The sequence below is a fragment of the Dichomitus squalens genome, assembly GCF_000275845.1.
Source record: "Dichomitus squalens LYAD-421 SS1 unplaced genomic scaffold DICSQscaffold_8, whole genome shotgun sequence".
Classification (NCBI taxonomy): Eukaryota; Fungi; Basidiomycota; class Agaricomycetes; order Polyporales; family Polyporaceae; genus Dichomitus; species Dichomitus squalens.
Window position 1 is genome coordinate 427,137 of NW_006766890.1, and position 27,999 is coordinate 455,135.

General features: G+C 56.4%; 16 protein-coding genes across 16 annotated transcripts; 6 read left to right on the forward strand and 10 right to left on the reverse strand.

Moving 5' to 3' along the window:
• Position 1: 1 nt before the first annotated feature.
• On the reverse strand, positions 2–1,451 carry DICSQDRAFT_135179 (cwf21-domain-containing protein; the record flags this gene model as incomplete). Its single annotated transcript, XM_007364191.1, has 3 exons — positions 2–1,109; positions 1,168–1,359; positions 1,412–1,451. Coding segments are annotated over 3 exons (1,193 nt in total), but the record flags the coding sequence as incomplete, so codon positions are not given.
• Positions 1,452–1,614: 163 nt separating this feature from the next.
• On the forward strand, positions 1,615–2,826 carry DICSQDRAFT_179602 (uncharacterized protein; the record flags this gene model as incomplete). Its single annotated transcript, XM_007364192.1, has 4 exons — positions 1,615–2,010; positions 2,082–2,258; positions 2,324–2,491; positions 2,550–2,826. The coding sequence occupies 4 exons, from the start codon at positions 1,615–1,617 to the stop codon at positions 2,688–2,690; spliced, it is 882 nt and encodes a 293-aa protein (XP_007364254.1). The 3' UTR covers positions 2,691–2,826.
• A 109-nt stretch (positions 2,827–2,935) lies between these two features.
• DICSQDRAFT_179603 (riboflavin kinase) lies at positions 2,936–3,960 on the reverse strand. The gene is made up of 4 exons (XM_007364193.1): positions 3,673–3,960; positions 3,425–3,612; positions 3,267–3,369; positions 2,936–3,211 (listed from the first exon to the last, which is right to left on the reverse strand). Exons 1-4 carry the CDS (start codon positions 3,839–3,841, stop codon positions 3,090–3,092), a joined length of 582 nt encoding a protein of 193 aa, XP_007364255.1. The 5' UTR covers positions 3,842–3,960; the 3' UTR covers positions 2,936–3,089.
• A 141-nt stretch (positions 3,961–4,101) lies between these two features.
• Positions 4,102–5,118, forward strand: DICSQDRAFT_168582 (uncharacterized protein; the record flags this gene model as incomplete). The annotated part of the gene is made up of 4 exons (XM_007364194.1): positions 4,102–4,435; positions 4,487–4,642; positions 4,698–4,864; positions 4,927–5,118. The coding sequence occupies 4 exons, from the start codon at positions 4,102–4,104 to the stop codon at positions 5,116–5,118; spliced, it is 849 nt and encodes a 282-aa protein (XP_007364256.1).
• Positions 5,119–5,226: 108 nt separating this feature from the next.
• DICSQDRAFT_145903 (uncharacterized protein) lies at positions 5,227–7,677 on the reverse strand (the record flags this gene model as incomplete). Its single annotated transcript, XM_007364195.1, has 9 exons — positions 5,227–6,075; positions 6,135–6,484; positions 6,544–6,670; positions 6,729–6,914; positions 6,968–7,058; positions 7,115–7,196; positions 7,250–7,316; positions 7,365–7,490; positions 7,543–7,677. 9 exons carry the CDS (start codon positions 7,675–7,677, stop codon positions 5,227–5,229), a joined length of 2,013 nt encoding a protein of 670 aa, XP_007364257.1.
• Positions 7,678–7,862: 185 nt separating this feature from the next.
• Positions 7,863–8,644, forward strand: DICSQDRAFT_83647 (putative opsin). Its single transcript, XM_007364196.1, has 3 exons — positions 7,863–7,924; positions 7,994–8,340; positions 8,405–8,644. The coding sequence occupies exons 1-3, from the start codon at positions 7,897–7,899 to the stop codon at positions 8,597–8,599; spliced, it is 570 nt and encodes a 189-aa protein (XP_007364258.1). The 5' UTR covers positions 7,863–7,896; the 3' UTR covers positions 8,600–8,644.
• Positions 8,645–8,857: 213 nt separating this feature from the next.
• DICSQDRAFT_179606 (uncharacterized protein) lies at positions 8,858–10,485 on the reverse strand (the record flags this gene model as incomplete). The annotated part of the gene is made up of 8 exons (XM_007364197.1): positions 8,858–9,211; positions 9,280–9,686; positions 9,741–9,789; positions 9,842–9,902; positions 9,961–10,005; positions 10,055–10,205; positions 10,255–10,327; positions 10,381–10,485. 8 exons carry the CDS (start codon positions 10,483–10,485, stop codon positions 9,044–9,046), a joined length of 1,059 nt encoding a protein of 352 aa, XP_007364259.1. The 3' UTR covers positions 8,858–9,043.
• A 1,356-nt stretch (positions 10,486–11,841) lies between these two features.
• On the forward strand, positions 11,842–13,694 carry DICSQDRAFT_103273 (uncharacterized protein). The gene is made up of 2 exons (XM_007364198.1): positions 11,842–12,691; positions 12,742–13,694. The coding sequence occupies exons 1-2, from the start codon at positions 11,954–11,956 to the stop codon at positions 13,558–13,560; spliced, it is 1,557 nt and encodes a 518-aa protein (XP_007364260.1). The 5' UTR covers positions 11,842–11,953; the 3' UTR covers positions 13,561–13,694.
• On the reverse strand, positions 13,690–14,701 carry DICSQDRAFT_145905 (NAD(P)-binding protein; the record flags this gene model as incomplete). Its single annotated transcript, XM_007364199.1, has 4 exons — positions 13,690–13,792; positions 13,852–14,256; positions 14,320–14,537; positions 14,579–14,701. The coding sequence occupies 4 exons, from the start codon at positions 14,699–14,701 to the stop codon at positions 13,690–13,692; spliced, it is 849 nt and encodes a 282-aa protein (XP_007364261.1).
• Positions 14,702–15,272: 571 nt separating this feature from the next.
• On the reverse strand, positions 15,273–17,386 carry DICSQDRAFT_103275 (MT-A70-domain-containing protein; the record flags this gene model as incomplete). Its single annotated transcript, XM_007364200.1, has 6 exons — positions 15,273–15,440; positions 15,497–15,571; positions 15,624–16,069; positions 16,129–16,233; positions 16,295–16,774; positions 16,841–17,386. The coding sequence occupies 6 exons, from the start codon at positions 17,384–17,386 to the stop codon at positions 15,392–15,394; spliced, it is 1,701 nt and encodes a 566-aa protein (XP_007364262.1). The 3' UTR covers positions 15,273–15,391.
• Positions 17,387–17,672: 286 nt separating this feature from the next.
• Positions 17,673–18,926, reverse strand: DICSQDRAFT_135184 (glutathione S-transferase C-terminal-like protein). Its single transcript, XM_007364201.1, has 5 exons — positions 18,705–18,926; positions 18,408–18,645; positions 18,262–18,343; positions 18,021–18,199; positions 17,673–17,961 (listed from the first exon to the last, which is right to left on the reverse strand). The coding sequence occupies exons 1-5, from the start codon at positions 18,809–18,811 to the stop codon at positions 17,899–17,901; spliced, it is 669 nt and encodes a 222-aa protein (XP_007364263.1). The 5' UTR covers positions 18,812–18,926; the 3' UTR covers positions 17,673–17,898.
• Positions 18,927–19,420: 494 nt separating this feature from the next.
• On the reverse strand, positions 19,421–20,616 carry DICSQDRAFT_56805 (uncharacterized protein; the record flags this gene model as incomplete). Its single annotated transcript, XM_007364202.1, has 4 exons — positions 19,421–19,645; positions 19,727–19,870; positions 19,922–20,363; positions 20,417–20,616. The coding sequence occupies 4 exons, from the start codon at positions 20,614–20,616 to the stop codon at positions 19,421–19,423; spliced, it is 1,011 nt and encodes a 336-aa protein (XP_007364264.1).
• Positions 20,617–20,797: 181 nt separating this feature from the next.
• DICSQDRAFT_83660 (uncharacterized protein) lies at positions 20,798–21,466 on the reverse strand. Its single transcript, XM_007364203.1, has 3 exons — positions 21,286–21,466; positions 20,974–21,234; positions 20,798–20,917 (listed from the first exon to the last, which is right to left on the reverse strand). Exons 1-2 carry the CDS (start codon positions 21,457–21,459, stop codon positions 21,142–21,144), a joined length of 267 nt encoding a protein of 88 aa, XP_007364265.1. The 5' UTR covers positions 21,460–21,466; the 3' UTR covers positions 20,798–20,917; positions 20,974–21,141.
• A 91-nt stretch (positions 21,467–21,557) lies between these two features.
• Positions 21,558–22,905, forward strand: DICSQDRAFT_145908 (Aminomethyltransferase folate-binding domain-containing protein; the record flags this gene model as incomplete). The annotated part of the gene is made up of 5 exons (XM_007364204.1): positions 21,558–21,740; positions 21,791–22,160; positions 22,225–22,368; positions 22,433–22,544; positions 22,611–22,905. The coding sequence occupies 5 exons, from the start codon at positions 21,558–21,560 to the stop codon at positions 22,903–22,905; spliced, it is 1,104 nt and encodes a 367-aa protein (XP_007364266.1).
• Positions 22,906–23,363: 458 nt separating this feature from the next.
• Positions 23,364–25,778, forward strand: DICSQDRAFT_145909 (uncharacterized protein; the record flags this gene model as incomplete). Its single annotated transcript, XM_007364205.1, has 9 exons — positions 23,364–23,427; positions 23,479–23,572; positions 23,637–23,817; positions 23,877–23,975; positions 24,043–24,163; positions 24,216–24,706; positions 24,759–25,433; positions 25,487–25,571; positions 25,621–25,778. The coding sequence occupies 9 exons, from the start codon at positions 23,364–23,366 to the stop codon at positions 25,776–25,778; spliced, it is 1,968 nt and encodes a 655-aa protein (XP_007364267.1).
• A 297-nt stretch (positions 25,779–26,075) lies between these two features.
• On the reverse strand, positions 26,076–27,917 carry DICSQDRAFT_145910 (uncharacterized protein; the record flags this gene model as incomplete). The annotated part of the gene is made up of 7 exons (XM_007364206.1): positions 26,076–26,871; positions 26,931–27,117; positions 27,170–27,260; positions 27,321–27,392; positions 27,441–27,528; positions 27,579–27,670; positions 27,735–27,917. The coding sequence occupies 7 exons, from the start codon at positions 27,915–27,917 to the stop codon at positions 26,076–26,078; spliced, it is 1,509 nt and encodes a 502-aa protein (XP_007364268.1).
• Positions 27,918–27,999: the final 82 nt, after the last annotated feature.

Sequence of the window (27,999 nt, forward strand, 5' to 3'; positions counted from 1 at the left end):
GCGCACTCTCACTGCATAGAAGCATGGATCGCATACATTCCTGAAAAAGCGTGAGGGCACTATCGTACAACTAGGACGTAAAATGAACTGAGAAGAGTCGAATTTCACCCGAATGCCTTGTCACGATGAGCCGCTTGACGCTCGATATTCAATCCCTGCTCCGACTCGAAGCGGAACTGACAGACATAGAAGAGTCGCTCGAAGATGACCGCCCGCGACGACGTGGTCCACGGTCTCCAGCCGGAGGTGGCGAAGGTGAACGCGTTGCAGGCATGCCCCTCGAGCGGGGCGGCGGAGAACGATCACGCCGCACAGGCGACCTCGAGCGGGAAGGCGAGCGTGAGGGCGATCTGCGGCGGGAGTCCCGGCCATACCGAGGAGGCGAACGAGGCGGGTAGGGTGGAGGCGACTGCGATAAGCCACGTTCACCACGGGACGGTGGCTCGACAGAGCCGGAGCGTTTCGCGCGCGGAGGCGGGGAGGGCGAGCGTGACTCAAACCTACGCCTAGTGCGAGGAGGGGGCGAGGGTGGCGAGCGCGAGGCGCCACGGCGGCGAGGTGGAGAAGGGGAACGCCTGCGTCGGTAATCGCGGTCGTCATCCGGAGACGGTCCACGACGGGGGCTTCTGCTCCTGCTGCGACGGTCACGGTAGTCCCTACCACCGCGATCGCGCGAAGGTGGAAGGGGCGGCGGTGGCATCGTATCCCTGTCCCTCCGGGAGTAGCCTTCATCTCTTTCCTTTCTCCTCCTATCCTCTTCCCGCCGCCTCAAGCGGTCCCTCTCCTTGCGTTCGGCCTCCCACTTCTCCTTCTGCGCCCGCATCTTCGCTCGCTCCTCCTCTCTTTGCTTCTCCCTTTCCTCCCTCTCTGCCATCCTGCGAAGTCTCTGCTCCTCTTGTTTCTCCCGGTCAAAGGCGTCTCCCTCGTGATAGTCGCTGCGTGTGCCCAACGCGCGAGCCATTTTGTTCAACTCGTCCTTCTTCGCAGCCGCAATGCCGTGCGTGTCAGAGGGCTTGAGGGCCTTAGCATTTTGGACGAGGGCGGAAGCTTCCGCAAGCAGCTTCGTCCGCAACTCATTGACTTGCTCTTCGATCTTTGCTTCATCGAGGCTACAGGAAGGCACGGTTATAATCGCGCTACACAACGCACTGTGAAATGTGGACATACCCGTCCTCCTCCAGTTGAAGCTGCAGCTCTAGACACTTCACCTCCACCTTCCGTTTCCTCTCATGTTCCAGAATCTCTGCATCGGGCTCTCTGTGTTTAGGTGGAGCTACGTCCCATGCACCGGCGCGGTCTTGTGGACCCTGGTAGCTACGCAATGTGGACAAGTTCCGTACCACGTATCCATTGGTGCCACTGAAGGAAGAGGTCAGCGTTGACACAGTGCTGATCATGCAGCCTGACTTACCTTCCGCGGGGAGTTGTGAGGCCTATTCCGTTGTACATGACTGACGACCTCGAGTGTTTGGAAGAAGTTGATTGTCCAGTGTCGAGTGCTTGTAAGCGCTTTAGGGACGCGTGAGAATATGCAGGCAGAAGCCGCCTGACACAAGCGCCAGCGAGAATCGAGCACCCTTGAGAGTACGATCCCGACTCGTCAGAGCAGCGACTATGGACTCGGCTTCCTCTGAGGCAAGCATCAGGTACCGGTCTATCATCCACGTAATTAATGAGAGGATTTTGCGCGAACGCAAAGCATGTGGCCAGCCTCCCTTCATAAAGCCCGCCGCCCCTCACCACCGTACCGTTGCCCTTCAAGTCGAGCTCGAGCACTGGTATCAAAGATACCAGGTTTCTACCGAGCCCCCCGTAGTTGCCTCCGTTCTCGATCGTATTGTATCTCGCGAAGAAGCAGACCCGCCCGAAGGGCCCGACGCGCCCCACCTCACCTTCCAGTACAAGGGTGAGATAGCTGTGTATACCAGGGAAGTATACGAGGTCTTTTCCGATGATCACGGTATTACATCGATGCGTACTCCGCGACGCCTGCTGGCGGAAAACCCTGTGGTGAGATGGTTAGCCCTTGTTCGTATCGCTCATGCGTTCATTCATGTTTGTGCACGTACAACGTCAAGCAGGATTATTCCATCGGCAGCTTCATCGTCAAGAGCCATCTGGGCATCGAGATACCCTTTGAGATCAGCTCCATCCAGAGGTCAAGGGCGGGAATCTCCAAAGCCATCTCGGGCCATCCAGTGTCCGCCGACATCCTATACTTTCGTAGTTCCGCAGCCTTGAAGATGGTGATTCTGAAGGTATATTGCGGTCGAGCTATGCAGTGAACAAACCGTTGATATGTGTCTCGACACTTTGCCACCAGGATGCGGATGAGCACGTCGTCATTTCTACACATGCTGAACCGTTTTTCGCAAAAAACAACACCATCACTATACCGCAGGAGAACCCGATTGTGGATGTTCTAGGGTTTATACTACGCACCCTCTCACAGACTGATCCCACCCAGACGTGGGCGGTCAAGGTCGACATTGTAAGCTCGATACATTGTGTTCTGGTTCACATCCTCATTTATAGCTTTCCTCTCCCAGGCCCCCTACGCTTGCGATGGTCGGGCAATCACAGTGGGCATATGTGGCGGCACTCGTGTCTCTAACCCACACCTAGCTCTAGTGCCTCAAGGAGAGCATTCTGCCGCTCCCGTCGTAGATGACCGCTCTCTACAAACCTGAAGCAGAAGTTACAGGGAAAGAGGTGGCCGGTGATTGTTTTCGTCGCTTAAGAGGGCTTTCAGGCCGTAGCCGAAGAGCCACTCACAGTTGGGCCTGCCCACATATTCTATCCCGTGTCTCCTGACGAAGTGCATCGAAATGTCACGTTCGACAATTCAAGCAACCTACGAGCTGAGTTTGCTACCCTTCAGAACATGTCTTGCAAGGCGTCCATTGCTTCGGAAACGCTCGACAAAAATGTCTTCAGTCACTGCGTCTTCTATATCATCTTTTCGGATCTACATTCGGAGTTTGGCTGCATGGGTCATACAACGCCGCTGTATATCTAGGAAATACAGATCCTGGGGTCATAACGTATCCTTCTACACAGAGATGCTCTAATTGACACATTTCCAAGTATTATAAGTTATGTTGCCTCGCGTCCGTAAAGAAAGGGTCCGATTGATAACGCTGGTAGCTTGGGCGGGCTAATGACTTGATAGCGACACGCTTGTCAGTCTCGATGTCTTCGATCAGAGCCTCTGCGGATGCAATGAGTTAAGAGGGATTGGAATGCTCCACTGCTCGAAGGCCCACCTCGCGAAACGTAGTCAAGCTCTGGTCGAATATAGCCTAGGACCATGACCTTCAAGTCATGCCCGTAGAAGTCACCGCGAAAATCATGCATGATATGGATCTCCTGAATTGAGCAGCCGGTCAGCGAAGGCCCGTGATTTCTAGGCTATAGTACTTACTGCCGACATCTTCTCGTTCTTATAGAACGGATTCCACCCAAGGCTCATTACCATCGGGAGTACCCTCCCGTCCTCTTCAGCAAGGACAGCCTTCCCATCTTTCTCTCTTGAGACCTGAGCATAGCCATAGTATACACCAGTCTCTGTGACAGAACTCATAGGAACGATGCTCTCATCGGGCAAGTTCGCTGCATGGACAACAGTGGGTCTAGGGCATTCCGCGCTGATCAGTAGATGAACCGGCTTACCAGTCGGGCAGCCCAGGTCCTTCCCACCCCTCCCGAAGCCTCGCTGCACCGCGCCTGACATGAGGATCGGGAAGGGCTTCTGCGGCACATCTGGGCCCACTATATCCGGGCGAGTTGCACGATAAGCCTCGGTGCCATTGAGTACGGCTGGTCTCTCTTCGAAGCCCATCGTTTGTACAACGGTTATTAGTTGGGGAGTGATAGAGAGACGACGAGAAGAGTAAAAGCGGTAAAGATACGGTGTGCGCGGGATATCGGGAGACTTATAAATAAGGACAGAAAGATGACTGTGGCCAAGCTCGGGCGCGTGAGTACTAGTGCAGCTGCCTCAGCTGCGCGCAAGACGGTGCCGAGATTACCGGAACGATCCAGACATCTACCCCGTCGGCGCTTACATAGACCCGAACGCGCGACTTTGCTTCCGCCACCATGGCTCACCACTATCCTCCGCACGCTCAAACGGCACCGGGCTATCAGCCATATCCTCCTGCTGCCTCTACATCATCATATGGCTACACCGCTGGCTACTACCCAGGCTACTCGCAACGCCCTGGAGCAAATGGCTACGCATTCGATCCTGGAGCCGCAGGCGCGTCGGCTTACGCGCATGGAGGACCAGCGACTGCGCCGGAGATACCTGGAGTCTCCGCTCAGCTCGCTTCCCAAGCTCTACAACGTCTGATATCCTTGGAGATGCGCGATGCTGGTTTTGAATCCGCAGAGGGCGGGGCAATGAGAAGGCTGGAGCTGGAGGTGGCCTCATGTGAGTTCCCGTTGACCCGTGAATATGGTTGATCGCTAAATGGCAACATAGTCATCGAGCAACTCTACGAGCGCGCGCATGAGTATGCCAACCTCGCTAACCGCGCTAAGCCTGTTATCACCGATGTCATGTCCGCTTCGGAGGATTACAATCTGGAGCTGAGCGAAATACGTCGTCTGACCAGGAAGTCTCGTAAGAGGAAGCGAGGTACGTCTCTTCATCGAATGTTCAGCTTCTCCATCCAGTCTGAACTATGTTCAAGCCGGTGAAGGACCGATCACCTTATTACCGCCGCCATCGCGTACTCCGTCGCCCGACTTACTCAGCTCTGATGACGAGAGTTTACCACCCACAATCCCTGTGACGCTACGACCGCTTCCCCATTATGTACCTCCATTGCCCCCAAAGCATACATTTCTCAGGACGCCGGTGAGTTTCAACTTTCGGTATGTATTGCTAGATTTTGCTGATCAAGTCGACATGCATTCCAGATATCTCCCCCGAAGAAAGCCGCATTACCGTCTCTGGAGAAGAAACTCAAAAACGCAGCCCTCGTACAAGAATCCCTCAAGAACCTCTTGCTTGCTACGGAAGACAACACAACCGAGGACGCCGAGCTGCTGGGAGCGACTGTGAACTGGGAGGCCACCACGCATCCTCGCAAGCGTTGGAAGTTGTCATGAGGCTTCATATCACATTATCCCCTTCTATAATGCCCTATACTGTAAGATACCATGTTGTGCCAATGCTGTCCTGTTGTCGAACTATCGGAATCCAAGACGAGCTATTATTCAAGTATCCGCCTCCTCCAGTTGTGAGTCTCGGCGGGATGCTTTATTAACAGCCCTTGGCGGTTGCCGCCTTGTGGGCGTAGACACAGACGATCTCTCCTCGGAAGGTGCGATCGTTGAGGTTCCATGGCCTGATGAGCTTGGCGGTGTGGCGATGTTGTCTTTCACTCTACTCCGCCGAGGCGACTTACCACGTCCCCTCCCCCGTCCGCGTCCTCTGCCTCTCCCCTCTCCCCTCCCTCGTCCACGTCCTGGGGTCGTTGGAGTACTCTCTGTCTCAGACTCCGCGATCTCATTTGGCTGAGCATCTTGTGTGCTGCCCGAAGTGTCTTCCAAGGTGGCGTCCTTTTGGGCTCCTTCCTGCTCTGTCGACGCGGCGGTCCATTGCACAGCCGGGGGAGGCGAGGGGGGCACCGTTCGTCGTCGTTTGCTCGGCTGCGCATCCTCTCCTTCCACAGATAGCTCAGGCTGTGCCTGCTGCTGGGGCACCTCCGTAGCCTGCCGCTCTGGCTGACCTGCGGCTGGTACGTTTGCGGCGCTTGACTCGCTTGCGCGTTCCCCGATATCCTCTGCGAGGGCAGTCGGTTGCTTACGGCGTGCTCTAGGTTTCGGTTTAGGCTTCGCCTTGGGAGCAGGGGCTGGGACTGAGGCCGAAGCGGGTGCGGGGGCAGGTGTCGCAGCCGAGGACTGAGAGTGATACGTATCAGGATGCAGGATGAGGATCTCAGGGGTCCCTTTGTCTGCGGGGGTCGAACGACGAGACGGGGCGGCGCTCGCCGCACCTGAAGGGCCTGGGGACGCCGTACCGGCCTTCTTCCGCTTCACGAGCAACGTGTAACGCATCCGACACTGCCATAACCATCAGTATCAGAAGTTACAGGCTGTGTGCACTTCTGGAACACTCGTACCATGTTGTCAGTGCGGCCAATGTTCAACACGCGGCTGACCTCCTTCCACTTGCCCTCGCCGACTTGCTCGACGACCTTCAGGAGAGCGGAGTCCTGGTCCTCCGTCCACTTGCCCTTCGTCACGGTGGGGTTCAGGTACTCTTGGTACCTCTCACGACATTGCTCGTTATTGCGGCCCTCTACGAACGCCGCGACGTCGATCCAAGCATGTCCAAAGGCAGCCACCGCACGGCGCAGCTGCTCGTCTTCGTCAGGGGCCCACGGTCCTCGTCTGAGAGTAGGGTCGAGAGTCCTCAGGTAGCGGCCTTGGCATTGAGCCGCCGTGGCGTCCTCCGAGACCGCCCGCGCCACTGTGGCGCAACGTTAGTTAGCATGCTTGGATGCGAAAAGAGGGAAAAAGCAGACATACCGAGGGCCCAACTATCGGTCCCATATGCATCGACGGCCTCCAACAGGCGTTGATCCGCATCGGGAGTCCATGTATGGGTCCTTCGAGGGATGGCGTGCCGCATGCAATCCACAGGGGTGCGACCGGTCTGGTCACAACGTGTCAGCGAGCCCATGACAGTCGTACTCACGAGTTTGAGAACATACTCCGAGCTTTTCAGCGATCTTGACCCAGTCGATCTCGCCTTGGCGCGCGTCGCCGACAAGCTCTCTGACCTTCGTGATCTCTGACTGCGGCCACTGAGCGTTATTGAACTGCGGGTGGCGCTCGCCTAACCAGCGAATCTCACATTCTCTAGCTGTCCGTTGCACCGTTGTGCTCGCAAAAGACACCTGCCGAGCCGTCGTGAGCTGAAGTAAGAAGATCGCCTGTTTATGATCCATACCTTTTGTGCGACGCGCTCCCAGTCGATTCCTTGCTTGTTCATGCTGAAGTCCGGAGGCGGCTCGCTCGCGGCCAGAAAGGAGGACAGACCCCTGCGTTGCAGGTTAGCTGGTCTCATGGACTGGGATGCGAGCCAAAGCGACCCTACCGTGCTTGCGCCTCCAATGCATGCAAACGATAGTTTTCGGAGCGCACAGCTTCAGCGAGGGCATCGAGTTCTCGAGCATTCACTGCAGCGATATATTATCAGCACCAAATTGAGACCGTCACGGACTAGACACACTTGGATGGGAAACCGTGAAGTTCTCGTAACGCTGTCGCCTCGCAGCTACGTCATAGAATGGGGAGTCCTGTCCAAGTTATATATACAGGCTTCGCGCACCCTAAATAGAGCTTACCTCGTCCGTCAGAAGACTTGATGGAATTAACCCTCTGGGCCTGACCGCACCGGGAATGTAGACGTCCCCTCCTGAGTTCACCGTCAAAAATCCTTCGTCCTCATCATCCGAAATTTCTGTAGCAGCCTGGAAAGCATTCTAGTGAAGTGTCTCGCAATGTGCAGTCAGGACTACTCACGAGAAGCTTGTCCAGATGTTCTAGCTCCGCCTCCAAACGTTCGGTATAGACTTTGAGCGCGTACTGGTGCTCCTTGTTGGCTTGGACGGCGGGCTGCACTAGGACCCTGGGGTCTCTCGAAGTACTTGGATGCATAATGGGCCCTGTCAATGCATATGCATCACGCGCCCTCTGCTATCCTAGATGCGTATAGCAGCAAAGACAGCCAAATGGGAGGGATCGACGTCGAGGGTCGCGGAAAGCGAGGAGACGCCCAGAGACATGACGTGCGCGCTTGGATTGCCTCGCGTCGCTCCGAAGCTTGGCCTCAGCCTTAGCTTGCTGTCCACCACCTCCAGCAAGTACTCTCCCGCCATGGCGAACGCCTCGGCCAAGCGCACCGGTGCGTCTCCCTAATCCTCTTGTCTTATCCTAGCACGCAGCTGCTCACATATACTCTTTTGACTTGTAGCGCAACAAAACGCAGGCACGATCAAGAACCTCCGGCTCGGGCTGCTCGTCTCGTGCGCGCTCTCGCTCCTCCTCCGCCTGCTCTTCAACCGCGCCGCGCTCCACCCGACGACGCTCGCGTTCTGGGTGTACGCGCTCTCGCTCGTCCCCTCCGTCTTCCTCTCGCGCTACCTCGAGCGCATCGGCTCCCCGCGGCGCGACCCGACGACAGGCACCCTCATCTCCGCCGGGGAGGACCTGTCCCGCCCGGGCATCTTGGAGTGGTGCTTTGACGTCGTGTACATCACCTGGGCGTGCCAGGTCGGCAGCGGTGCACTGGGGACATGGGTGTGGTGGCTATATCTCGTCGTGAGTCGTCGATGCTCTCCTCCTATGACGGGTGAGCAGGCAGGTGCTCACGCCGTGTCCGCAGATACCGTTTTATGCTGCCTTTAAGCTCTGGAGCGGGGTCATTTCGCCATACTTCCTCGGTCGCTCTGGAGGCTCGTCGGCACCCGCAGAGGGCGAGGTCGACGCCGGGAAGGAGACTTTGAGCAAACGCCAAGAGAAGCTCCGCAAACGGAATGAACGTGGCGACCCGCGGGTACGTGCCCAGACGCGAAACTGACCGCGACCTAGATGTACCCTCTGCCTCATCTGCCTAAAAATGTACCACAGATAATATTGCATATCTCGAATGCCAAAGACTGTTGTTCATCACTGGCGACCGTCATCTGACCTCTACGCTGCTTCACGGGCGACTTCCATCCCGGGCTGATTGTGGTATTCGCAGCGCACCAATATGCAGAGAACAACAGATAAGATTCAGCGATGGTATGTTACAAACGTTTCTAGACACAGTGCGAAAGTCGTCCCGTGGAGGGCGGTCATGCGACATAACGGTTCTACTATGCTACCGGGTAGGATATCCAATAAGGGTCAGCTAGATGTGGGGCTGATTTAGGGAGCCAGGTTGTACAGAGATCGGCGATACATTAGTTGACCTCAGCACCAGGAGCGTCAGCCTGTGGACATTCGTAACATAGGAGGCGCGCAGCCAAATCTTCCCGGCCTAGAGTTCAGGCGCACCGCGGTAGGTGGGGTTCTGGTTCGCGCTGATGCTAGGCTGGTTGGGACCGTTATTGATAAGAGTGTGCTCCGTGGCGGGGTACCCGGTCGATGCATGCGCAGAGGTTGCGTAGGGATCTACGGTGGGGAACGTGCTCGGGTCGTTCGGATCCTGAGTACGGCAACAACGCAGGCCCCCATCAGTCGAGCTCGCAGAATCTATCTAACCAGAAGACTCACGTAGAGCTTGGCGTTCGACATCAGCGGCTGAGCCGAGTCGGGGACGGCGCCAGGCGACTTCTCTGCGTATTGCGCCTCGCCATAGGTGTTGCCGTACTGCGCGTACTGGCCGTAGTCTCCGCCCGCAGTGAGGTCGATCGGGCCCGTCGGCTGGTTCTCCCTGGCGTTGCGACGGTGACGGAGGATGAAGAACAGGACGAGGCCAATCAGAGCGAGACCGCCGATCCCACCAACGACGCCACCGACGATGGGACCGACGTTGGACTTCTTCGAAGAGGTTCCGCTGTTGCTGTTGCTGCCCGAGTTGGGTGCGCCGTCGGAACTCGATGTCTCAGTGGGCGGCGCAGTCAGAGTGGCCCCGTTCGAGGTCGATGAGGGAGTGCCGGACGCAGTGGACTCAGGAACGTCTGGTGAAACATGGATGAGTGCACCGTTCGGTTTACATCAGTGATGTTCCTTACTTTGCGCAGCGACGGCTTCAGCTTGTACAGGGTTGAAAGTGTTATTTGTCTGCCAGGCAGGCGTGAGACGGAGAGCGGCGGCAGGCGGGAGAGCCACTGACCGTGATGTCAAGGTACGCCCATGCAGGGACGGCCGTGCCAACAGGGATGTTCTCGGGATACCTTAGCAAAATTGGTAGTAAGTCGTATATAGCGTAGTAGTGGTTCGGACCGAACTCACTGCTCTATGTATACTGTCGAGCAATTCTGTTGGTATGTCGACCATCTGTGTAGAGGATAAGGAGGCAATCGCTGGGAAAAGGTATTACACCCACGGCACGATGAACTCCTCCTGGCCTTGGCATGTCGCACAAGCAGCGATGGTCGAGAACAAGACGGTATTGCAACGGCAGGGCGTCGCGCTACTCGGGTCGTCCAAGGGCGTGTTGTAGTGGAATCCGGGCGATAGTGGATATACCCAGGACGCTGCCGCATGGTGAGGACAGCTATTTGTCGTACTGGCACCCAAACTCACCAGCTGGCGCAGAGCAGGGCGTGAAGAGATAGGAAGAAACCAAACACGGACTCTGGCCCTTCGAGTTTGTCATCTACGCGTAGCAATTAGCGATTATCATGCGACGGCAAGCTGGAGACGGCTCACCCAATCGAAGCCCGAGTTACAGACTGCATTGGTGCCCTGCGCAACCGCTCCTGGGATCCGGCTCGCAATCGAGGCGACGAGGGGGATGAGGAGGAGGGCAGACATGGTGGTGGCAGCGCAGAGGGGAGGGAGGACAGCGGTCCCATCGGCTGTGTGGTATATTACATCGATGGGCGCCGACGGGCCTACATGCTAACGTGAGGCGAGCCCGTTGTATTTTGCTTTGCGGCTGAGGGACTGGGCGGGACATGCTGTGCCGCCCTCGACTCATGGGGAAAGGTGCATGGCGCTGCCTGCTAACGCTGTCAATCTACTCGACCCAATTTAGGTAAATGCCGTGCCTCGCTCTCCCAATCACTGACCCTCGATCTGCTCCTCCCTCACGTAATCCAGCGTACTTCCGGGGCCGCCCTAATTAGGCCACTAAACAACGCGTATACAACGCGCCCTTCTCTCCACCCCAGACCACATCCTGTGTGCCGGGCCTCGCATCATTGATACATTCCACAGCAAGGCTCCAAGGTCATGGAACATCCGGACTCAGAACACTGTCTGCCGCACTCGACGGGGGTGAGAGCAATCACGTCCAGAATTTGGTGGCGTTACCATCGTACTCAACGACCCTGGCTGGCAGGCAGAACTTTCACCAGGCAACGGCGTCACTGCAACGATCGGCGAAGTCACCGACCCCCTTACAAGCACTTCTGGTGAATATATGCGCCCCGACCTTGTACAGCTCGAAGATGTCCCTTCTGTGGGGGCACAGGTCGTAGTCACGGGCACCGAGGGACCCGCATACATCCCGACAGATCATCTTGGGGAGCCCGCCGATCCATTACAATCAAGCTCGGGCCCGACGCCGACGCCGGTCACGTCCGCATGTATTGAGCTATCCTCTCTCGATGCTGACTCGCATGCGGACTCCGGGGCATCCGACGTGTTGTCTGAAGTTATAACGAACGCCACGGTCATGTGTTCTGACGAGCCATCATCCACAGCCGCTGGGTCTAATTCAAATACGGCATCGCAGGAGGGCTGTGAAGATGTCACTGTGAGCCCTTGCCCCCTGCCCGCCTCATCAAGTCCCAGCGAAGTTCCAAAACTTCTTACCACCGATACCTCGAGGACTGACGATGCTACTGTATCCATTTGCGTCTCCGACTTCTCCACGACTCCGAGCGCATGTCGCCAATCGCCTGCGCCTGCTGACTTGACTGATACGACAGTCGGCTCAGAGCCGACTGACGAGTTGTCCGAGGACATCGGGAAGCGTGTCAGGCTCGAGGACCTGGACCACATGTCCTCGGATAAGTCGACCGTTATGCCGTCGCTCGTGTCTGTGGTCTCCGCGGACTGTGCTTCCTCAGCTCCCCTGCCGGACATGCCTATCCCCTCGGCTACCTGCGAGACTACTTCTGCTGCTGAACTTGCCGGAGAACCCTGCCAATTTGTTCTGACAGTCCCGCCCGCTCTGTCTCCGTCCCAGGATGCGGCTTTGACCTCGGCGCCTCTCACTGGCGACTCCTCTGAGGACGATATACCTGCCGCGGCAAGCGACGTCGCCAATACGTCTATGGGCCATGCAGACCTCTACGCTCATCAGTTCACCAACGAACTCTCCCAGCCGTCGATTCCACCTGCTAATTCTGCCTCCCTCGAGTCGAAATCGTCAGATCTCAATGCGCGAACTGGTCTGGACAGTCCTCGCGAGTTAACTCTACCTCCCGGAGGCCTTGGCTCGGATCCCCCGCTTGCGTCTATGCGTGTTGGAATTCCGCATGACCTTACGACCACTGGTGATGAAGTGTCAATGTCTGGGTGCCCCTCTTCGCCTGGCCTGCTGTTATCTCAGATTTCCAGTCTGTCGCTGGACGCCAATGAATTTGGAGGAGCCGGAGATCACAACGAAGACGCCAACAAGCTCGACTCTGGGTCAATGTGTGCAAGAGACTCTGCTTCGCTACCTGAAGTCGAAGATGCTGTCCACTCGTCTGCTATAGACTGCGTTACTGCTTGTCATGGATTCTCCCTTCCCTGCGAATCTTTACCGGCCGAGGACAGCACTTTGAGCGTGATAGCATCTTCGCCACCTTCTTCGAGCCCACCTTGTCCGTCCTCATCCCAGCCACAGTCACTCTATGACACTCCGCCCTCTTCCAGCCCTCCAGTAGAGGCGCCCTGGGATGTCGATTGCGGCCTGACAAGCTCGTCGACGACTCAAGTGGACGTATCTGCTAGTCTAGGTACCACGTCCAAGCGAGCGCTCGAAATCGACGAAAGTGACGACGAACACAGGCCCCGGAAGAGAACGGTATGGCAATCCACATGATCCTATAAGCACTTTTCTGACCGATCTTGCAGAGGTCGGACTCGGTGTCCGACCGCAGCCCTCCACAGCCGATTCGTCCCACTCCCGCATCGCAAGCGAAGCAATACAAAAAGCTAGCCGCTCCCTTTCGCTCCCCGGTCATCAAGGGGCCTCTGGTTCAGGGCGGACTACACGCGGTGTACGCCTCTGGCCGTGCTGCGTCCATGGTTGTCCGTAAGCTGCCTGAGGACGAGAACATCGCGAAGCCCGATGTCTCCGTGGAACCCGCGAGTCTCGTGGCGAACAAAGACCGTACGGCGAAGGCCGCGAAACAATTCAAGTCTCCGGTGCAGCCCACCAGCCCCAACACCGTTACCTCTTCCAAGTTCACTCCCGCCTCGGGTACGTTCTCGCGCATCGGGGCGGCACCTACTATACAAGCCCTTCAGGGCCAAGTACAGACGCTCAAGCAGGCCATCAAGATCAAGAACTCGGGTGACAGGGACGAAGATCAGGTTCTCGAGCAGCTCGTCGAGAAGTGGACGGAGGTCGGGAGAGAGGTTGCATGGGCAGTCTGGGGCTATGTCAAGGACCTCGATCCCGGTCCTGGCGAGCAGCAGAAGAGCGGGTGGTTTGCTGACGAAGACGAGGTCAAAGCTGGGCGGAAGAGAGGATTCGACTCGAATTGGGGATATGGTGAGGAACCTGCTCGGAAAAAGGGCAAGACAGAGAGCGATGCGGAGGCTGAAAGTACTGAAGATGTGGAGCCGCCGGTTGTGCAGCATACCGTAGGTGTCATGTTGCGGCGTCTGGGGATTGACCCGGACACACTGGGGTGGAACGAGGACGAGGGGGACTTCGTTGACGTGTGACTCCCTGCCTTTCGTACTTGTTGCTTGCCCCGTCGCTCTATACTCAGTCGCAAAATCATTTCTGATACTCGAGACTGCTAGTCGTACATTCTTGTCCATTCATCCCCGTTCTGCATGGTATTTTTACTGCTACCCATGGAACTCTTGAATGTCGCGACGAATCCTGCCAGAGATGGATGTGGGCTCCCTACCAAGGAGCCATCGGGCTATGTTGTTGGAACCTGGGATTCCCCTAAATATCCCGCGTCAGAGGGGCTCTATGCTAGGACACCCACTAACAATCGGACCAACCTTCTATCGTAGTAGAATAGCATCCGACTCAAACCCTCTGTTCCGTAGTCACTTGCGATATTGAGATGCGTTGCGCCCTTGCTCATAACCTGATCCCGCAGAATTGACTCAATCTTGATGTCCTTCCCTGCCGCCGTGGAGATCTCTCGTGCGACGTCCTCGAAAGTTGCGTTCTCGCCAACGAGGTCGTACCGCGCGCGATTGTGTTGACCAGGGCTGAGGATGACAAGGCGGGCGATCTCGGCGAGGTCTTGGAGGTCGAGGTAGCCCTGCAGTGTCTTGGGGTTATACATCGCAGGGAGGACGCCCGTTGAGACGGCCCGTTCGAGATTGAAATTTTGCATGAGGGAGGACGGCTGGAGGATCGTGAAGTTGAGGCCGGACTCGATCAGATGTTCCTCGACGCTATCGAAAGGGGAGTGTAAGCGCATCGCGCGAGGCGTGTGGCAGTCTAGACCGCACACGCACTAGAACTTCGCCTTGTGGTTGACCATCTTCGTCAGCACGGAGTAGAGCACGCTGCAGTACACGAAGTGCTTCACGCCCGCCTGTTTCGCAGCGTCGATCAGGGCGATGCCCATCGCGCTCTCGAGCGCGTGGAACGCGGGCCCGTTGTGGAAGACGATGTCGACGCCCTTAAGCGCAGGCGGGAGCGTGCTCGCCTCGAGGTAGTCCCCGAGCGCGAACTGTCCGGGAGTTCCGGGTGGCGCTCTTTGAGTTTCTTGACGGCACCTTGGGATCGCACGAAGAGGCGGATGTCCGACGGAGGGACGGACTTGGACTCGAGGAGGGCGCGGAGGACATAGCCGGATGTGCGCCCTGCGGCGCCCGTGATGAGTATAGTGGGCATGGCTTCCTGGAGCTGTATTTGCCATGCATGAGAGATGTGAGAGTGCCCGTGGAAGGATTGTGGAACGCACATCAGTATGTCTTGGAAGATACGCTTATAGGAAGTACAGGGCAGATGAGAGCACTATATATGCCGTGGACACAGTCGCTCGATGAGGCAATCGGAACTATAGCTGATTTGATAGCTTATAGAGCGGACAGTCACCGGCGCAGTACTCTGCTGCTCTCGCGGAATCTATAGTGGGACGTACTTGTCAGGAGCAAGGCGTCAAGCTATGGGCGAGTCGGAGTTAGCGTGGGTGCCGATGACGTACCGCGTGAGCCTCTCCTCGACGCAGGCAGTATATGCTCGTATTGGGAGGGGATGGAATTGTCCCGGGCTGTTCCTGCTAATATGGAGGATGTTTGGTCGCTGTAAAGTTGCTTGGAGCGCACGCATTGTTGTGAGCAACACTCATAACGACCACTAGGATCAGAAGCCACATATCAGGAGCAAGTTCTCCAACTGCATCTTGGACCACGGCGGCGTCTTGACGGACCTGAAGCAACGCTTTGGATCGAGTGCTGGATGATTGATACACGTATTGATACAAGTGTCATGTCAGTACACGTGCGAAAGGCGAGAACAAACGACGATAAAGCTGAGTCTACGAAAGCGAACGAAGATCCGTAAAGATAGAGTCCAATGTACTCAATGTCCAAGGGCTTCCGGAGGCGGGTTCAGAGTCCTTTCCGGATATCTGAACGTCTTGGTCAACCAGGAGCTTCACGAACATCGCGAAGGAGGGGCACTCACCTGGCTTTGATCCTCGCCCTGAGATCCTCCTCGTAGATCTGGTCCGCGCCCAGCTGGTTGCCGAGAGTCAACCACCTATCACAAAGCCGTCAGCAACGCAGTCTAGCGGCACGAACGAAGCGCGTACCCAGGACGCGTGTTATGTCTCCGCCCAAATATCTCAATTTTGCGCCCTCCAGGACACATGCGCTCGATCAACCCATACACCTCGTCCGGCTTCCGGCTCGTCTCCCTCACTTCCGACACGATCACGTCCGTGTCTAACCCCCGGTTCGCCCACGACGGGAACTTCAAGTTCCCATGCTCGTCCGTGACGGTCTTTACCCCGACAAGCATGTGCTCCTTCGTGTGGTTGAGCCAGTGCCCCGTGCGCCCGGTGCGGATGACGCGTTGAAGCTGGTTCGTCTTCACCCAAACGACCTCGTCAACGCGCGTGTAGCCCCAGACGCGGAGGCACTCGCGCCCGACCTCCATGGCGCGCCCAGTGACCCAGAGGAAGAGCAGACCTTCGTCTTGGAGGGCGGGTATGGGCATTGCGCGCATCTCGTCGTCTGTCATGGTTCCGTAGGGCAGCTATGTTGGCTTGCTCATCAACGGTGCTAGCTGGGTACCCAATCTAGAGGGGGACGCACGCTCATGTGGATGTCCCATGGAGGGTCTGCCATGATGACATGGAACTTGCCCAACACCGAGTAGTCAAACCTGCGCAGGTCGCAATTGATCCATTGTGGAGGAAGCTAATCATTGAAGGAAGATCGATTGAGACCCGAGAGAAATGGTGAAAAGGAGGACACTCACAGGCTTGGCCTCCTTTTGCAATGGACCGAGACCGAGCTCCAGCCTATACGGCTTCTTCTTGGGGACTAGCCGCTGTTCCAGCATACCCTGACCATCATTCACGTCCCAATCCACCTCGAAGTGCAGATATCGACACGGGGCCTTCTCCTTTCCCCGTCCACCGGCTCCCAGGCCGCTGGGCAAGCTCACAGGACCCTGGCCCTGGGCACCGTACTGCATCTGCCTATGCGACGGCAGTGGGGGTATCGAGGGGGATTGTGCGTACGTCGGCTCGGAGTAGCATGTGTTGAGGTATGAACAGTGTCCCAGCGCGGGATCGGTGTGTGGCCGGATGAGGGGACGGAAGTGGATACGGTCGCAGATGGCGGGTACGGCCTTCGATGGACTTGACTGTGTCTGGGACTCGCGTCGCGCGCGCGCGCACTCGTCCTTGGTGATGTGAGTGCAAATGGGTTCGAAGCTCCCAGTGATCGAACGGAACTGCTCCGCGGCACCGTGTGGTCAACGAAAGTAACTCAATAATGGATACATAACCCAAACACTCACCTGCTCGGCTAAAAGCTTGCCCTTGGCGGAGCTACGCTGCATGAGTGCATACACCTCCTTCATCGTCTTGTTCAGACTCTCGAGCGTACTTGGAGGTGGCTTCCATGCTTCCGCTCTCTCGACCTCCGGAGTCTCCTCCTCCTCCTTCGCACCCGCCGCTGAATCATCGTCTTCGTCTACGACACGCTTCCTCTTCTTGCGGAGAGACGTTTGCAGTCCGTCGCCCTGGTCGTCTGAGGAAACTCCAAGCCTGACGTCCATCACAGTGAGACCTCCGTCGCCAGCCTCCTCCCGGGAAAGAGCGATCTTGCCATTATCCCACTTCTCTGAGAGCTGTTCTAGAATACGCTCAAAGCGTGCGATGTCTATGAGGCGGAACCTAGGAGCAGGCGTCGAGCCGGGAAAGAGGCCTGCGGCAGGAGGGCCTTGCGCGATGATACGAGTGAGCAAGTCGAACGAGGATATTGGAACGGTAATTGCATGAGACGAGAAAAGCGTCTCAAGTGCAGAGGAAGCGACCACTCTGAGTTTATCCTCGATAGACATGTTTCATGAGTGATCCGCGTAGTGTAGCAGTCAGAGCTTGGGTCAGTGTCCCCCGCCTAACGCGACCGCGCCCACCACCGCGGTCGTCGCGTCATGTGATGCTTACCCGTCGCTTGAGCAAAATGCAAAATATTCTCACACAGTTTTGTGAGCCTCACCCCTATCTTCAGCGGCAGGAGGTAGTGCAATCAGACAACCCCCTCGCCTTTTACTAGGGGGTTCCGTGTACTGCCTCCACCTCAATGCCGCATTGCGAATTTTTCAGCTCTCAGCTCGATCTGAGCCCGTTCCCTGGTGGCCCAGGGTGTTTATTTTTGTTAGTTCTGGCTCCATGTATGAACGCATGCACAATAACTACTATCGTTGTCCCTCTTCGTCAACATGACGGGTGACCCGTCACCCAACTCAGATACGCCTTACATCATTTCAAGGAACAGGTCTGCATTTCAGCTGGGAACCTTTGGCTACTTAGTGCTCGTACACACTCGTCGTTTCAAGCACCCTTCAATGGCTCATTGCGGAACCTGGATACCAGCCTGGAATCCAGGGCGAGCTTCCGCCGCCGCCACCCAAGCCTAAACAAGTTTGTGTTAACATCATTTCTCTGCCGGGACTTGCAATGCATCTTCCGTACCTTGAGGTGTGGCCACTCATCAAGCGACTCGATACCAGCAATCTTGTGGAACCGGATCCAAGCGATGACGTTGAAGTCCGCAAGACTGTATTTGCCCCGGCCGGGGCCAGCGAGCCAGTCGCGGTCCTGGAGACGGATCTCGAGGACGCCGTACAGACGCTTTGTTTCCTCGGTGTAGCCTGTAAACATTGTCGGTGAGTACTCTACCGGTCCCAGAAGGGCTGCGAGAAAGATGACTGACGCTTCCTGGCGTAGGGGATGACCTCAGGCGCGTACTTGTTGAAGTGGTTCGCCTGACCCTGCATGGGACCGACACCACCGTGCTATATCATAAAGCCAGGTTAACATTTGAAATAGACGGCGATCTGCGTGACAGGTTGGACTCACGGCGAAGAAGATCCACTGGATCATCTCGCTATAGTCGTCGGGCTGCGTGTCACGATCGAAGCCGAACTTGTTCTCCTTGTCATAGTGCTGGTTGAGGTAGAGCAGAATCGCCGCCGACTCGAACACGTTGAAGTTGTTCCGCGCGCGGTCGGTGATCGTCGGGATGCGACCGTTAGGGTTCAGCTTGATGAACCAGGGCTCCTTCTGGGTGTTCTCGCTGATGTTAATCTTCACGACACTAAGGTCCGGGGCCAATCAGCTCAGTGTCGTGATCGGACCCAGAGAGCGTATACGCACTCGTATTGGAGGCCGTAGGCGAGCTTGAGCTCCTCGAGGTAGACAGAGACCTTGTGGCCGTTGGGCGTCGGTGCGGTGTAGAAGAGAATAGGTGCTTCGCCGGACATGATGTGCTTGTGAATGGACAGTAGGCGGGCTGCTATAGTGCTGGATCTGGGAACTCTGGAGAACGTGAACATGCAACGTCCTTATATACACGCCACTCTTGGTGCGTAGAAGCGGCACGGGAGCCTACGTTCCTGGAGGACACGTTCGGACACATGCGAAGTCAGCATCCCAAGCCTGGCATGGTCACGTCATCATCGTGTTAGATCTCTGCTCTGTAAGCCGCCCTCGGTCTTGGGGGCCTCATGCAAAAGTCATTCTCCCACAATTGAAACATACCTTAGCAAGGCTTATTCATCTGTAACGAAGCTTTTAAGCAAGGAACATATATGAGCTGCGCGGCTGATTAATGATTGCGAAAGCGGTCGTCTGCCACTGCGGAGCTCGCGAGATGTTCGAGCAGAGGCCACAGTATAGGATGTTCTTGTCTTCGCATCATTCTCGTGGCAAGCCGGTTCGTATAGAGGGAGTGTTATCAGTTCCACGTAGTGGGTTCAGGCAGGTAGAATGGATCACTCATACAGAACGCTTTGCTTATAGTACAGTAGGATCACCTGTCCATGCAGTGGGAAGGCCTGCCAAGACCGAGATGTGTATATATCGTATGTTCATCAGGTAAGGGTAGCCCCAACCATTACGAGGACACCGAGAACGAAGAACGTGTGGAGAGCCATGTCCGGCACATCCGTATGCCTACCTCCATTTGGGTTGGAGTTGCCAGAACCTCCGTGGACGATCCCAGGCTGATAATCGGGGCTGACATTGGCAGCGACCATGCCAAGGTACTGCTCACCAAGCTGATTGATCTTGCCACCCGAACTCATCAACGCGTCTGCCTGTACCACGACTGTCAGCAGCTTGCGCTGATCGAGGAAGTGTGCTACGATCCTCCAAGAAGCAACACAGAGCCAACTTACTGAATTAACGCCTTGCATGTCCTCCATAGCATCGAACCATGCGTACCGCTCAAGCCAGTCCGTTTCGTCCGTGAACTGCTGAGTTGCATTCATGAAGTCTACCACATCCCGCTGAGAGCATTGTTCATTCGCGTTGTTGTAGTTCTGTCCACGTTCATGAACTACAAGCTGAAGCTTATTCACGTCGCTAATTACCTGACAGGCCCACTCCGTGACCCACACCGGCTTCTGGAACGTATCATGGTAGTCTGTGAGGTACTCCACGAACCCCGTCGAGTTGACATCGTAATAATGCACCGCCACGAAGTCGATCGTGCACCCGCCCCCGCACGCGCTCATCCAGTCGAGCAGCCACTGCTTGCCGGCCGGTGAGCTGCTCGGCGCCGGGGAGCCGAGCAGGATACCCTGTGCCTTGAGAGGCTCTATGTGTGCCTGCCAAAGCGCCGAGGCGTCGCTCGGCGACAAGTTTGACTGGCCTGAGATCTCGCGCTCGTTGAAGCCGAGGGCATGCGTGACGTTCAAGCTTCGAATCGTGCCGTTGATGCTCGAGTCCCATTGGGAAAGCTGTTTCGTCCCCCAGAGCTGGGGGACGAACTCAATGTTGCTTTGAATGGACGATGGGCCCCACGTGTAGTACCTGAGATGGTCGCGTAAGCGGAGCTTTAAGGCATTCGCGTTCATGTGACGTACCATTGAACCTTGCCCGTGGAGAGGTACTGGTTGATGTCGATACTGTTGCCGTTTGGCCAGGCAAGTCCGGCTTTGCTGGTGTTCGTTACTGCACGGCGATAGACAGTATGCCTGTCGTGGGTATCTGCAGTATGATGCGCTATGGCGCGTCGTGGGAAGAGGGTAAGGAAGAGAAGGAGAGCTGTTATGCGAAATGGCATGACAGGTCGTAAGTGCGATCGCTGGTACAGACTAGAAGCAACGAAAGGAGGGGCACATGGGTTTTGGAAGGTCGTGCTCTTCGAGCTAAGTGCGTTTGGGAGCACCTGGTGGATAATTACAGGAACGGTGTAAGCAGTGTTGGAGTGGACAAGGTGGAGCCGTCGCAAGTGGGGTAAGTTCGTTGCTTGGGCAGCACGAGACACATCCTCGGCGACTTGTTCGATACGAAGGGAGCAGAGACATGCGGCGGAGAGCATACTATACATAGCAAATTCTAGAGCAGACACAGTTCTCTGAAGGCTAGAGGGGCACCGTAAGATAGGGTGAGCGCAACAAGACAAATAAAGGGCACAGACCTATAACTATGAAGAGCGCCGAAGCCTACTCTACTCCACTTGAACGATATGTTGGTGTCATCATCATGACATGGACAGCCAGTGCCTCCTACGTGGAGGAGACCGTATAGCGCCGAGGACATTCGCGTCTCACGGATAGCACTCTATAGGAGGAACCCGGCTGTAAAGCTAGGCAGAAGCTGCTGTAGTCTGCTCCGGAGCTTTGGGTGGAGGAGGTGGGATGTCAACGTTGTTGCCCCTGAACCGTTTTCTCATGTCCAACTATGTTCGAACTTGGTCAGCGGTGCAAGGGGACAAGATTCAAAGACGTACCATTCCCCGCTTGCACTCAAAAGTCGCCTTTCGGAGAGACTGGCATGCTTCCGGAAGCTCGTGGGTGTGGTTCTTCAAGCACTCTGATGGAAGGTGTCCCTGCTTGAGAACACAGTCCGAGTGCAGCAGACAGTCCTTGAGTGCGTCCAGGAGATGTGAGCAGGAGGAGGACATGGATCGGAGGCAAGGTGCGCGGCCCGCAAGCGCCGCAACGCGACTCGGACCTGTGGCTCCGGCTTCTGCTCGCTCAGCTGCTCCTTCGGAGGCTCACCATGCCGCTACCTCCTGTTCTGCGTTCTCTCGTCCGAAGTACACCAACCGTTGCAAACATACCACACAGAGCTGTCATCTCTGTCACTGGATCTCAGGCTGCGGAGTTTCTGAACGGATTGACTGCTGCTTCCGTGCCGGGACATCCTCAGAGCCATTTCTACACTGCGTTCCTACATGCTCAGGTACGATCCCCTCTTGTTTTCAAGAGAGTACGTCTAACATAACCTCAAAGGGAAGGGTGATTCACGACATATTCATCTGGGCCGACACGACGCCCAAAGGCACCCCCGGGTACCTTATTGAATACGATGGACATCCGTCCGAAGCACCCGCTCTTCTCCCCATGCTGAAGCGCCACATCCTACGGTCCAAAGTCAAGCTTAGGGATGCCACTGAGGAGTACGACATCTGGCAGGCCTGGGGATCTGAGAGGGAGGAGTCTTGGGAGACTGAACGGCAATGGGACTTCGCTCGGAGCGGCGTTATCGAGCCTCGCTGGGACAAGGGCGAAGAGTGGCCTTGGGGCTCTTCCCAGGGTGTGCTGAGGGATAGGCGGGCAGTTGGCATGGGCCGCCGATTGCTGGTTCGGAAGGGCGATCGTCGTAAGCAGCTCGTTGTGGCATTCAAGGGGCGGTTACGATGACGTCCTCGTGAATCGGTGCACAGCGCAGGAAACGGGAGGCCATGATGTTGTTGGACCAGAGGTGTACCTCTTGCATCGAATATTACACGGTGTTCCGGAAGGCTCCATCGATATTCCGCCTATGCAGGCGTTCCCTATGGACTCAAATATGGACGTCATGGGAGGACGTGGGTTCTGCTTTGAATCTAGGCTGTTACAGCACTTGACTCAACTTGCAACCTTGCTATACAGTCGATTTCCGCAAAGGTTGCTACGTCGGCCAAGAGTTGACTGTGCGGACTTACCACACGGGTCAGCTGAGAAAGCGGATTCTCCCCGTCGTCTTACACAAGCCAGATATGTCGTGCGTAAATTCATTCCTGTCACCCTAACTTCTGCACTCACAAACAGGGAACTGCAGATTATCCAGTCTGGACTCGTTGCCTCAAGACATTCCAACTGTCCTGCCTGAGACGGACATTCGTCCACAGCTGCTCCAGACGGGCGAGGACGGTGCCCCTCGACCACGTCCCCGTGGAACGGGTAAAATGCTAAGCGCGACGCAAGGTGTTGGACTCGCTCTATTGCGACTGGAACAAGTTGAGGCGGTAGAGCAAGGGAAGGCGAAGTTATCCTTGAGTAGTCTGGCAGGTCATGAGCTGGCGGTTACACCTTATTGGCCGGATTGGTGGCCACAGCAGCCCCTGGACTCGGACTCTGCATAGTTGTATTTGTTCTACATGTACTACTGTATAATGACAGAAATGCCCTCTTCTCAATCACCTCGTGCAAGATCTTGGTTCTTATACGTTCAGCAGCGATCCGCAACAACTCGGCGCGCACACGGTCGCCGTCAAGGCCAGACGGATCGCGATCCAGATGTGCCCGATCCGATCTTGCGTTTGAGCAGGGCGCGTCTGCGGCGGGACTGAATGCGCGATCGTTACAGCAAACTCGTTCGCACTGGCAGGTTCTGCTGTTTTGACCACCTTCAGCATCGCTGGACTGCCCTTGCGCTTGATTGAAGCCTCTGAGTGACTGCTTATGTAGAATGCTTCTCTCGCGTTCTGCTCTACGCTCCGCTCAGGTCCGGACACAGTCGCTCATCCTGCAGCTTGAGAGGTTGTCGAATGGCCTAGCGTCTGGCCGAATTGGTGTCGCACGATTGCATAACTCTCGCATTATGCGTTATGAGTTCAACGCGGTAGGAGAGACGCAGGAGTCGCCTAGGTGGCAGGCGCATAGCGGTAAGTCATACTCCGACTTCGACATCCCGCGTCCCTTATGCCTCCACACAGCGCCATTCCCAAGACGCACGCATACATGCGGTGCTCTGACTGCCGAGGATGTGGACAGAACGGTTGTATTGACTGGATGGCTGGTGCCAAAGGGGTACGTCGAGCATGCCCACTCATTAAACCGAGGTGAAGTGCTGTACGGTCCTTCGCGCGCACAGGAGAGTCAGCAAGAAACTCTCGTTCTTTGGACTGCGTGACTCCTACGGTACGACGCAACTAGTAGCAGATGCAAGGTCATGCAGTCCAGAACTCCTCGCTGCTATGCGAGACGTGCCTGAGGAGTCCACTGTCCTGGTAGAGGGCCTCGTACGGCAGAGGCCTGAGTCCCAACGACGCGACGTGCGTCCTCTCCTTGAGTGATGACACGAGTACCGCGTATAACTGACCACTAACAATAGAATCCCGCAGGTCACGTTGAAGTGATTGTCAAGTCGTTCACGCTGTTGAATCCGGCAGACCGGAACATGCCCTTCATGCCGTTCGATACTCAAAATCTGGTACGCTTGCCTCGAGAGTAGGGACATCCCTCCTGTTTTCAACGAGTTACTGACAAAGTGGTTCTAGGCAAATGAAGATCTCAGATTGCGTTATCGCTACCTCGACCTTCGTCGAACAGAGCTTACTACCAATCTGAAGAAGCGAAGTGACGTAGCCTTCCTCGTTAGATCAACGTTACATGCCGAAGGTAGGCGAGGCGTTTCCCGATGGTTTTCGACGCTTAAGGTTACTTTCTGAAGGGTTCACCGAGGTCGAGACCCCCATGTTGTTGAATTCGACTCCAGAAGGGGCGCGGGAATACCTCGTCCCTACCCGCGTGAAGCAGTCCTCGTCGGACGGCCCCGCCCAGCCTATGTTCTACGCGCTCTCTCAATCGCCTCAGCAACCCAAACAGCTCTTGGTCGCATCGGGTGCTGTTGACCGTTACTTCCAGCTCGCACGCTGTTTCAGGGACGAGGATGGGCGGAAGGACAGACAGCCTGAGTTTACGCAGGTTGATCTCGAGATGGCTTGGGTTAGTTGGGGTCGCCCTCCATCGAATGATGCTACGTCGCAGGACCCGTGGAGGATAGGCGGTCATGAGGTCCGAGAAGTTGTCGAAACGGTCATTCGACGAATATGGCGCAAGACCGAAGGTATAGAGCTTGAGAGTAGGTTCCGGGTGATGACATACGACGAAGCGATGGGTAAGTATGGCTCCGACAAACCCGACTTGAGGTTTGGACTGGAGGTAAGTAACCGCCGCAGAACCGTGTTACTCAGCAAGCTAATGGTGTCAACAGATACAAGACATAACCCCCCGACTACGTGAACCTATTCGCAGCGCACTAGAGGCTCGCGGCGAGATCGTCGAGGTCCTCAGTGTCACCGCACATCCAGACCATGCACCATTCCACCGTTCCTCACGAGAGGTAGAACTCCCGCCTGGAGTCGAGCGTCTCGAGGTGAAGAGCGGCGTAGACTCCAACTGGCTGAACCAGAGCCAGACAATCCGCAGGATCCTTCCAGGCTCCGATCATGTTCTTGACGCCTCCGACCTCAACGCCTCCCTGGGCCTGACCTCAGGCGGGTCGGTCTGGCTCGCCACGCGCAGTCGGCGTCCAGAAGGCGGGTGGACCCCACTTGGCCGCCTGCGCATCGCACTCTCCGAAGCGGCCCAGCGCAGCGGCGACCTCGTGCTCAGCGACGACCCCAAGTTCCTTTGGGTGACGGAGTTCCCACTGTTCACGCGAGCAGACGAGGACAAGGAGTTCCTCGCGCACGGGCGGTGGAGCAGCTCGCACCACCCGTTCACTGCGCCGATGTATGAGGACATCGAGAAGATGTATGCTGGGTGCATCGAAGAGGTCCGCGGGCAACATTATGACCTTGTCCTGAATGGGGTCGAGATTGGCGGAGGGTCTGTCAGGGTGCACGATGCCGCCGTGCAGGAGTATATATTCAAATATGTCTTGCAGGTATGTTCTGGGGGACGTTGCAGTGCATTCCGTTTCGCTGAATGACTTCACAGCTCGATAAGAAGGAGAGAATTTCCTTCAATCACCTTCTGCACGCTCTACGGTGTGGTGCTCCCCCGCACGGAGGGTTTGCCTTTGGTGAGGCATCGTGCTTCTCTGTGCATGAACCCACTCTGACCCTGCACAGGCTTCGACCGCTTGATGGCTATCCTCTGCAGGACCTCGTCGATTCGGGACGTCATCGCGTTTCCCAAAACCGCTGCCGGGACCGATCTCCTTTTTAAGAGTCCCTCACCATCCACAGCCGAAGTCCTCGCGCAATACGCCCTCCGGCGACACTCTTAAGCATCCGCTCTGCTCGCGGTTGTGAACACACCTCGCCCCCCACCACTCCAGCATACTTCAAAATGATGTACTAGAAGTAGATTATCGCGCATATATTAATGAATCCGGGCCTGAAGAACATGCAGATCACAACGTGGCAAAGCGAACGTTCACAATGGAAATACGAGGATAACTGCCAGCCGAAGTAACCAAAACTGTTCGGGGCGAAAGCTTGCGTGCATCAAAAGTATCACGACGAAGAGGTAGCGCATGGATAGAGGGTCCGTGATGAACGAGGAGACGAAAGAGCATCGATCACTACGAAGGCGAAGGAATTGCCGTATCGTCCGAATTCGGGCTACGACTCCGCTCGCCGGATAAGTGATCCTCGAACGACGGCAGTGGAGGTGGTTGTGTCCTAGCGCGGAGGGTGTTTCTCGGTGTCGAGTCGCCCTCCTCGCTCTCGTCTCTCGACGAGTTCGAGACGCGCCCCCATACGTCCGAGCCTACCCCACCCAAGTCTGGCGCCTTGCCGTTCCCCGATGATGCGCCCACGCTCGCGCCAGAGTCTACAGACATACTCCGCGTGTGCGCGCCATCCGCGCCCTCACTCCCGTTCTGCCTTGTAAGCGACGCGCCGCCCTCGTCCAACACGGACAAAACGCTGCGTAGCTTCGACTCGGACTTGCGCGGGTGGTGCACGAAGCCAGGGACGGGGTTCGAGTGCCGCCTGCTGACTCCCGACGTGGGCGAGGACAACTTGGGCAGTGACACGACAGCGGGGGGAGAGACGGACCTCGCGGGGGATGTCGCGCCTGAGCCTGGCGCCGAGCCGGATTGGGGAGAGGAGCTGGAGGGTACGTCAGCCCACGCGGCCGCAGTATCGGGGAAGAAGCCGCCGGAGTGGGACCAGGAGTTCTTGCCGGACGAGAGGCCGTCGCTGCTCTCGAGCTCGGGGGTGGTCGTGAGGGGGCTGGGGGAGGAGGACGGTACGTTGGCGATGACGGAGAGTGGGGGGAGGATAGTGAAGATTTGGTCCTCGGCTGGGGGCGGGCCGTAGGAATCGAAGGGGTCGGGTATCGTTTGCAGCATGGGTTCGATGATAGGGTCGGAGCTGCATGCCACATAGTTTTCAGAATGTCGACAGGACAGAGGGGACAGACGAGGACGTACGCTTTGGAGGTGAAGCGGTCGAAAACGTCCAGGGTAGAACGGACGACCAGACAGACCTTCCCTTGAACGAAGTCCCATACTTCCTCTTCGTGCTCTACGATTTCTTGGTAATGCGAGGCTTTGAGCTCGTCCAGTTCATCAACCTGTCGTTGCAAGATGGCCAATGCTTCGCGGAAGCTTTGCAAGTCTGAAACGGGATGAATAGCCTATTGCGAGAAGGGGGCATCGCGAGGACTCACTTCTGCCCTTCTGTTTCAGGTTACCCATTTCTGTCTGGCGAATAATCCTGCTCTTCTCGCGCAGCGCCTTCTCGTAGGCGTTCGAGCGTTCCTAAGAGAAAGAAGTCGCATTAAATTCAGAATTCAAAGAGGCTAATGGCGGATCACTTACCGTGACTACACGGCGATAGTCCTCGAGATGCTGTCGCAGTGGCTTCTCGAATTGCTTATCCAGGGTTTCGGCCTACGATACGTCGAGCTCTGACACCTTCAGACTAAGGGACATACGTACCATAACATGGAAATGATTGCTCATCAGATGGTGAAGACCTGCAGCCGCTTGTAACCTAGTCCCAGACTCGTAATTTGGTCCTTTGAGCCTGCGCGGCATGAGCTTGTAACTCCACCAGAAGAGACTCGAATTACATACCCCGCGCATGCCTCCATACTATCCGCGAATTGAGCAGCAGCCCTTGACATAGTCAACAGTACCGAGCGATAATTCGCGCAACTGTTCAGTAGCTATGTGATAAGGAAGCGTGGCTTAGTGAAGGTCTTCGCAAGACAACGTGCGCAGGAATCTCACTCCTTCATAAGCCTGTATACTGGCCTTGAGGTTTGCGCGAGTGACGATCTTCTCTGGGCCATTGGGGCCGAAGTTGAGGACAGAAGCGTTGGTAGTCTCGGTGAAAGTTGGTGAAGGAGGTCCTGGGGACATATCGCGCTTGGGTGAGAGGGCCTGTGTCCTTAGAGAGCGAACGCGTGGCATGGCAGATGGCAGAAGGCGGAATGGCGAGACCGTTGGCGACCCGTAACAGGAGCCCGGGCGTAGGAGATGAAGGGAGAGATTA

Excerpts from the sequence above, each read along its gene's own strand:
- DICSQDRAFT_179603 (XM_007364193.1), bottom strand. The coding sequence starts at position 3,841 with ATGGGCTTCGAAGAGAGACCAGCCGTACTCAATGGCACCGAGGCTTAT. Across the intron at positions 3,613-3,672 it reads GGACCTGGGCTGCCCGACTG|CGAACTTGCCCGATGAGAGC; the intron begins GTAAGCCGGTTC and ends TTGTCCATGCAG. Across the intron at positions 3,212-3,266 it reads GCTTGACTACGTTTCGCGAG|AGGCTCTGATCGAAGACATC; the intron begins GTGGGCCTTCGA and ends TTGCATCCGCAG.
- DICSQDRAFT_103273 (XM_007364198.1), top strand. The coding sequence starts at position 11,954 with ATGGGCCATGCAGACCTCTACGCTCATCAGTTCACCAACGAACTCTCC. Across the intron at positions 12,692-12,741 it reads ACAGGCCCCGGAAGAGAACG|AGGTCGGACTCGGTGTCCGA; the intron begins GTATGGCAATCC and ends CCGATCTTGCAG.
- DICSQDRAFT_83660 (XM_007364203.1), bottom strand. The coding sequence starts at position 21,459 with ATGTCCTCCTCCTGCTCACATCTCCTGGACGCACTCAAGGACTGTCTG. Across the intron at positions 21,235-21,285 it reads TTGAGTGCAAGCGGGGAATG|TTGGACATGAGAAAACGGTT; the intron begins GTACGTCTTTGA and ends GTTCGAACATAG.
- DICSQDRAFT_135184 (XM_007364201.1), bottom strand. The coding sequence starts at position 18,811 with ATGTCCGGCGAAGCACCTATTCTCTTCTACACCGCACCGACGCCCAAC. Across the intron at positions 18,646-18,704 it reads GCCTACGGCCTCCAATACGA|TGTCGTGAAGATTAACATCA; the intron begins GTGCGTATACGC and ends CCCGGACCTTAG. Across the intron at positions 17,962-18,020 it reads ATGAGTGGCCACACCTCAAG|GCTTGGGTGGCGGCGGCGGA; the intron begins GTACGGAAGATG and ends AAACTTGTTTAG.
- DICSQDRAFT_83647 (XM_007364196.1), top strand. The coding sequence starts at position 7,897 with ATGGCGAACGCCTCGGCCAAGCGCACCG. Across the intron at positions 7,925-7,993 it reads CGCCTCGGCCAAGCGCACCG|CGCAACAAAACGCAGGCACG; the intron begins GTGCGTCTCCCT and ends TTTGACTTGTAG. Across the intron at positions 8,341-8,404 it reads TGTGGTGGCTATATCTCGTC|ATACCGTTTTATGCTGCCTT; the intron begins GTGAGTCGTCGA and ends CCGTGTCCGCAG.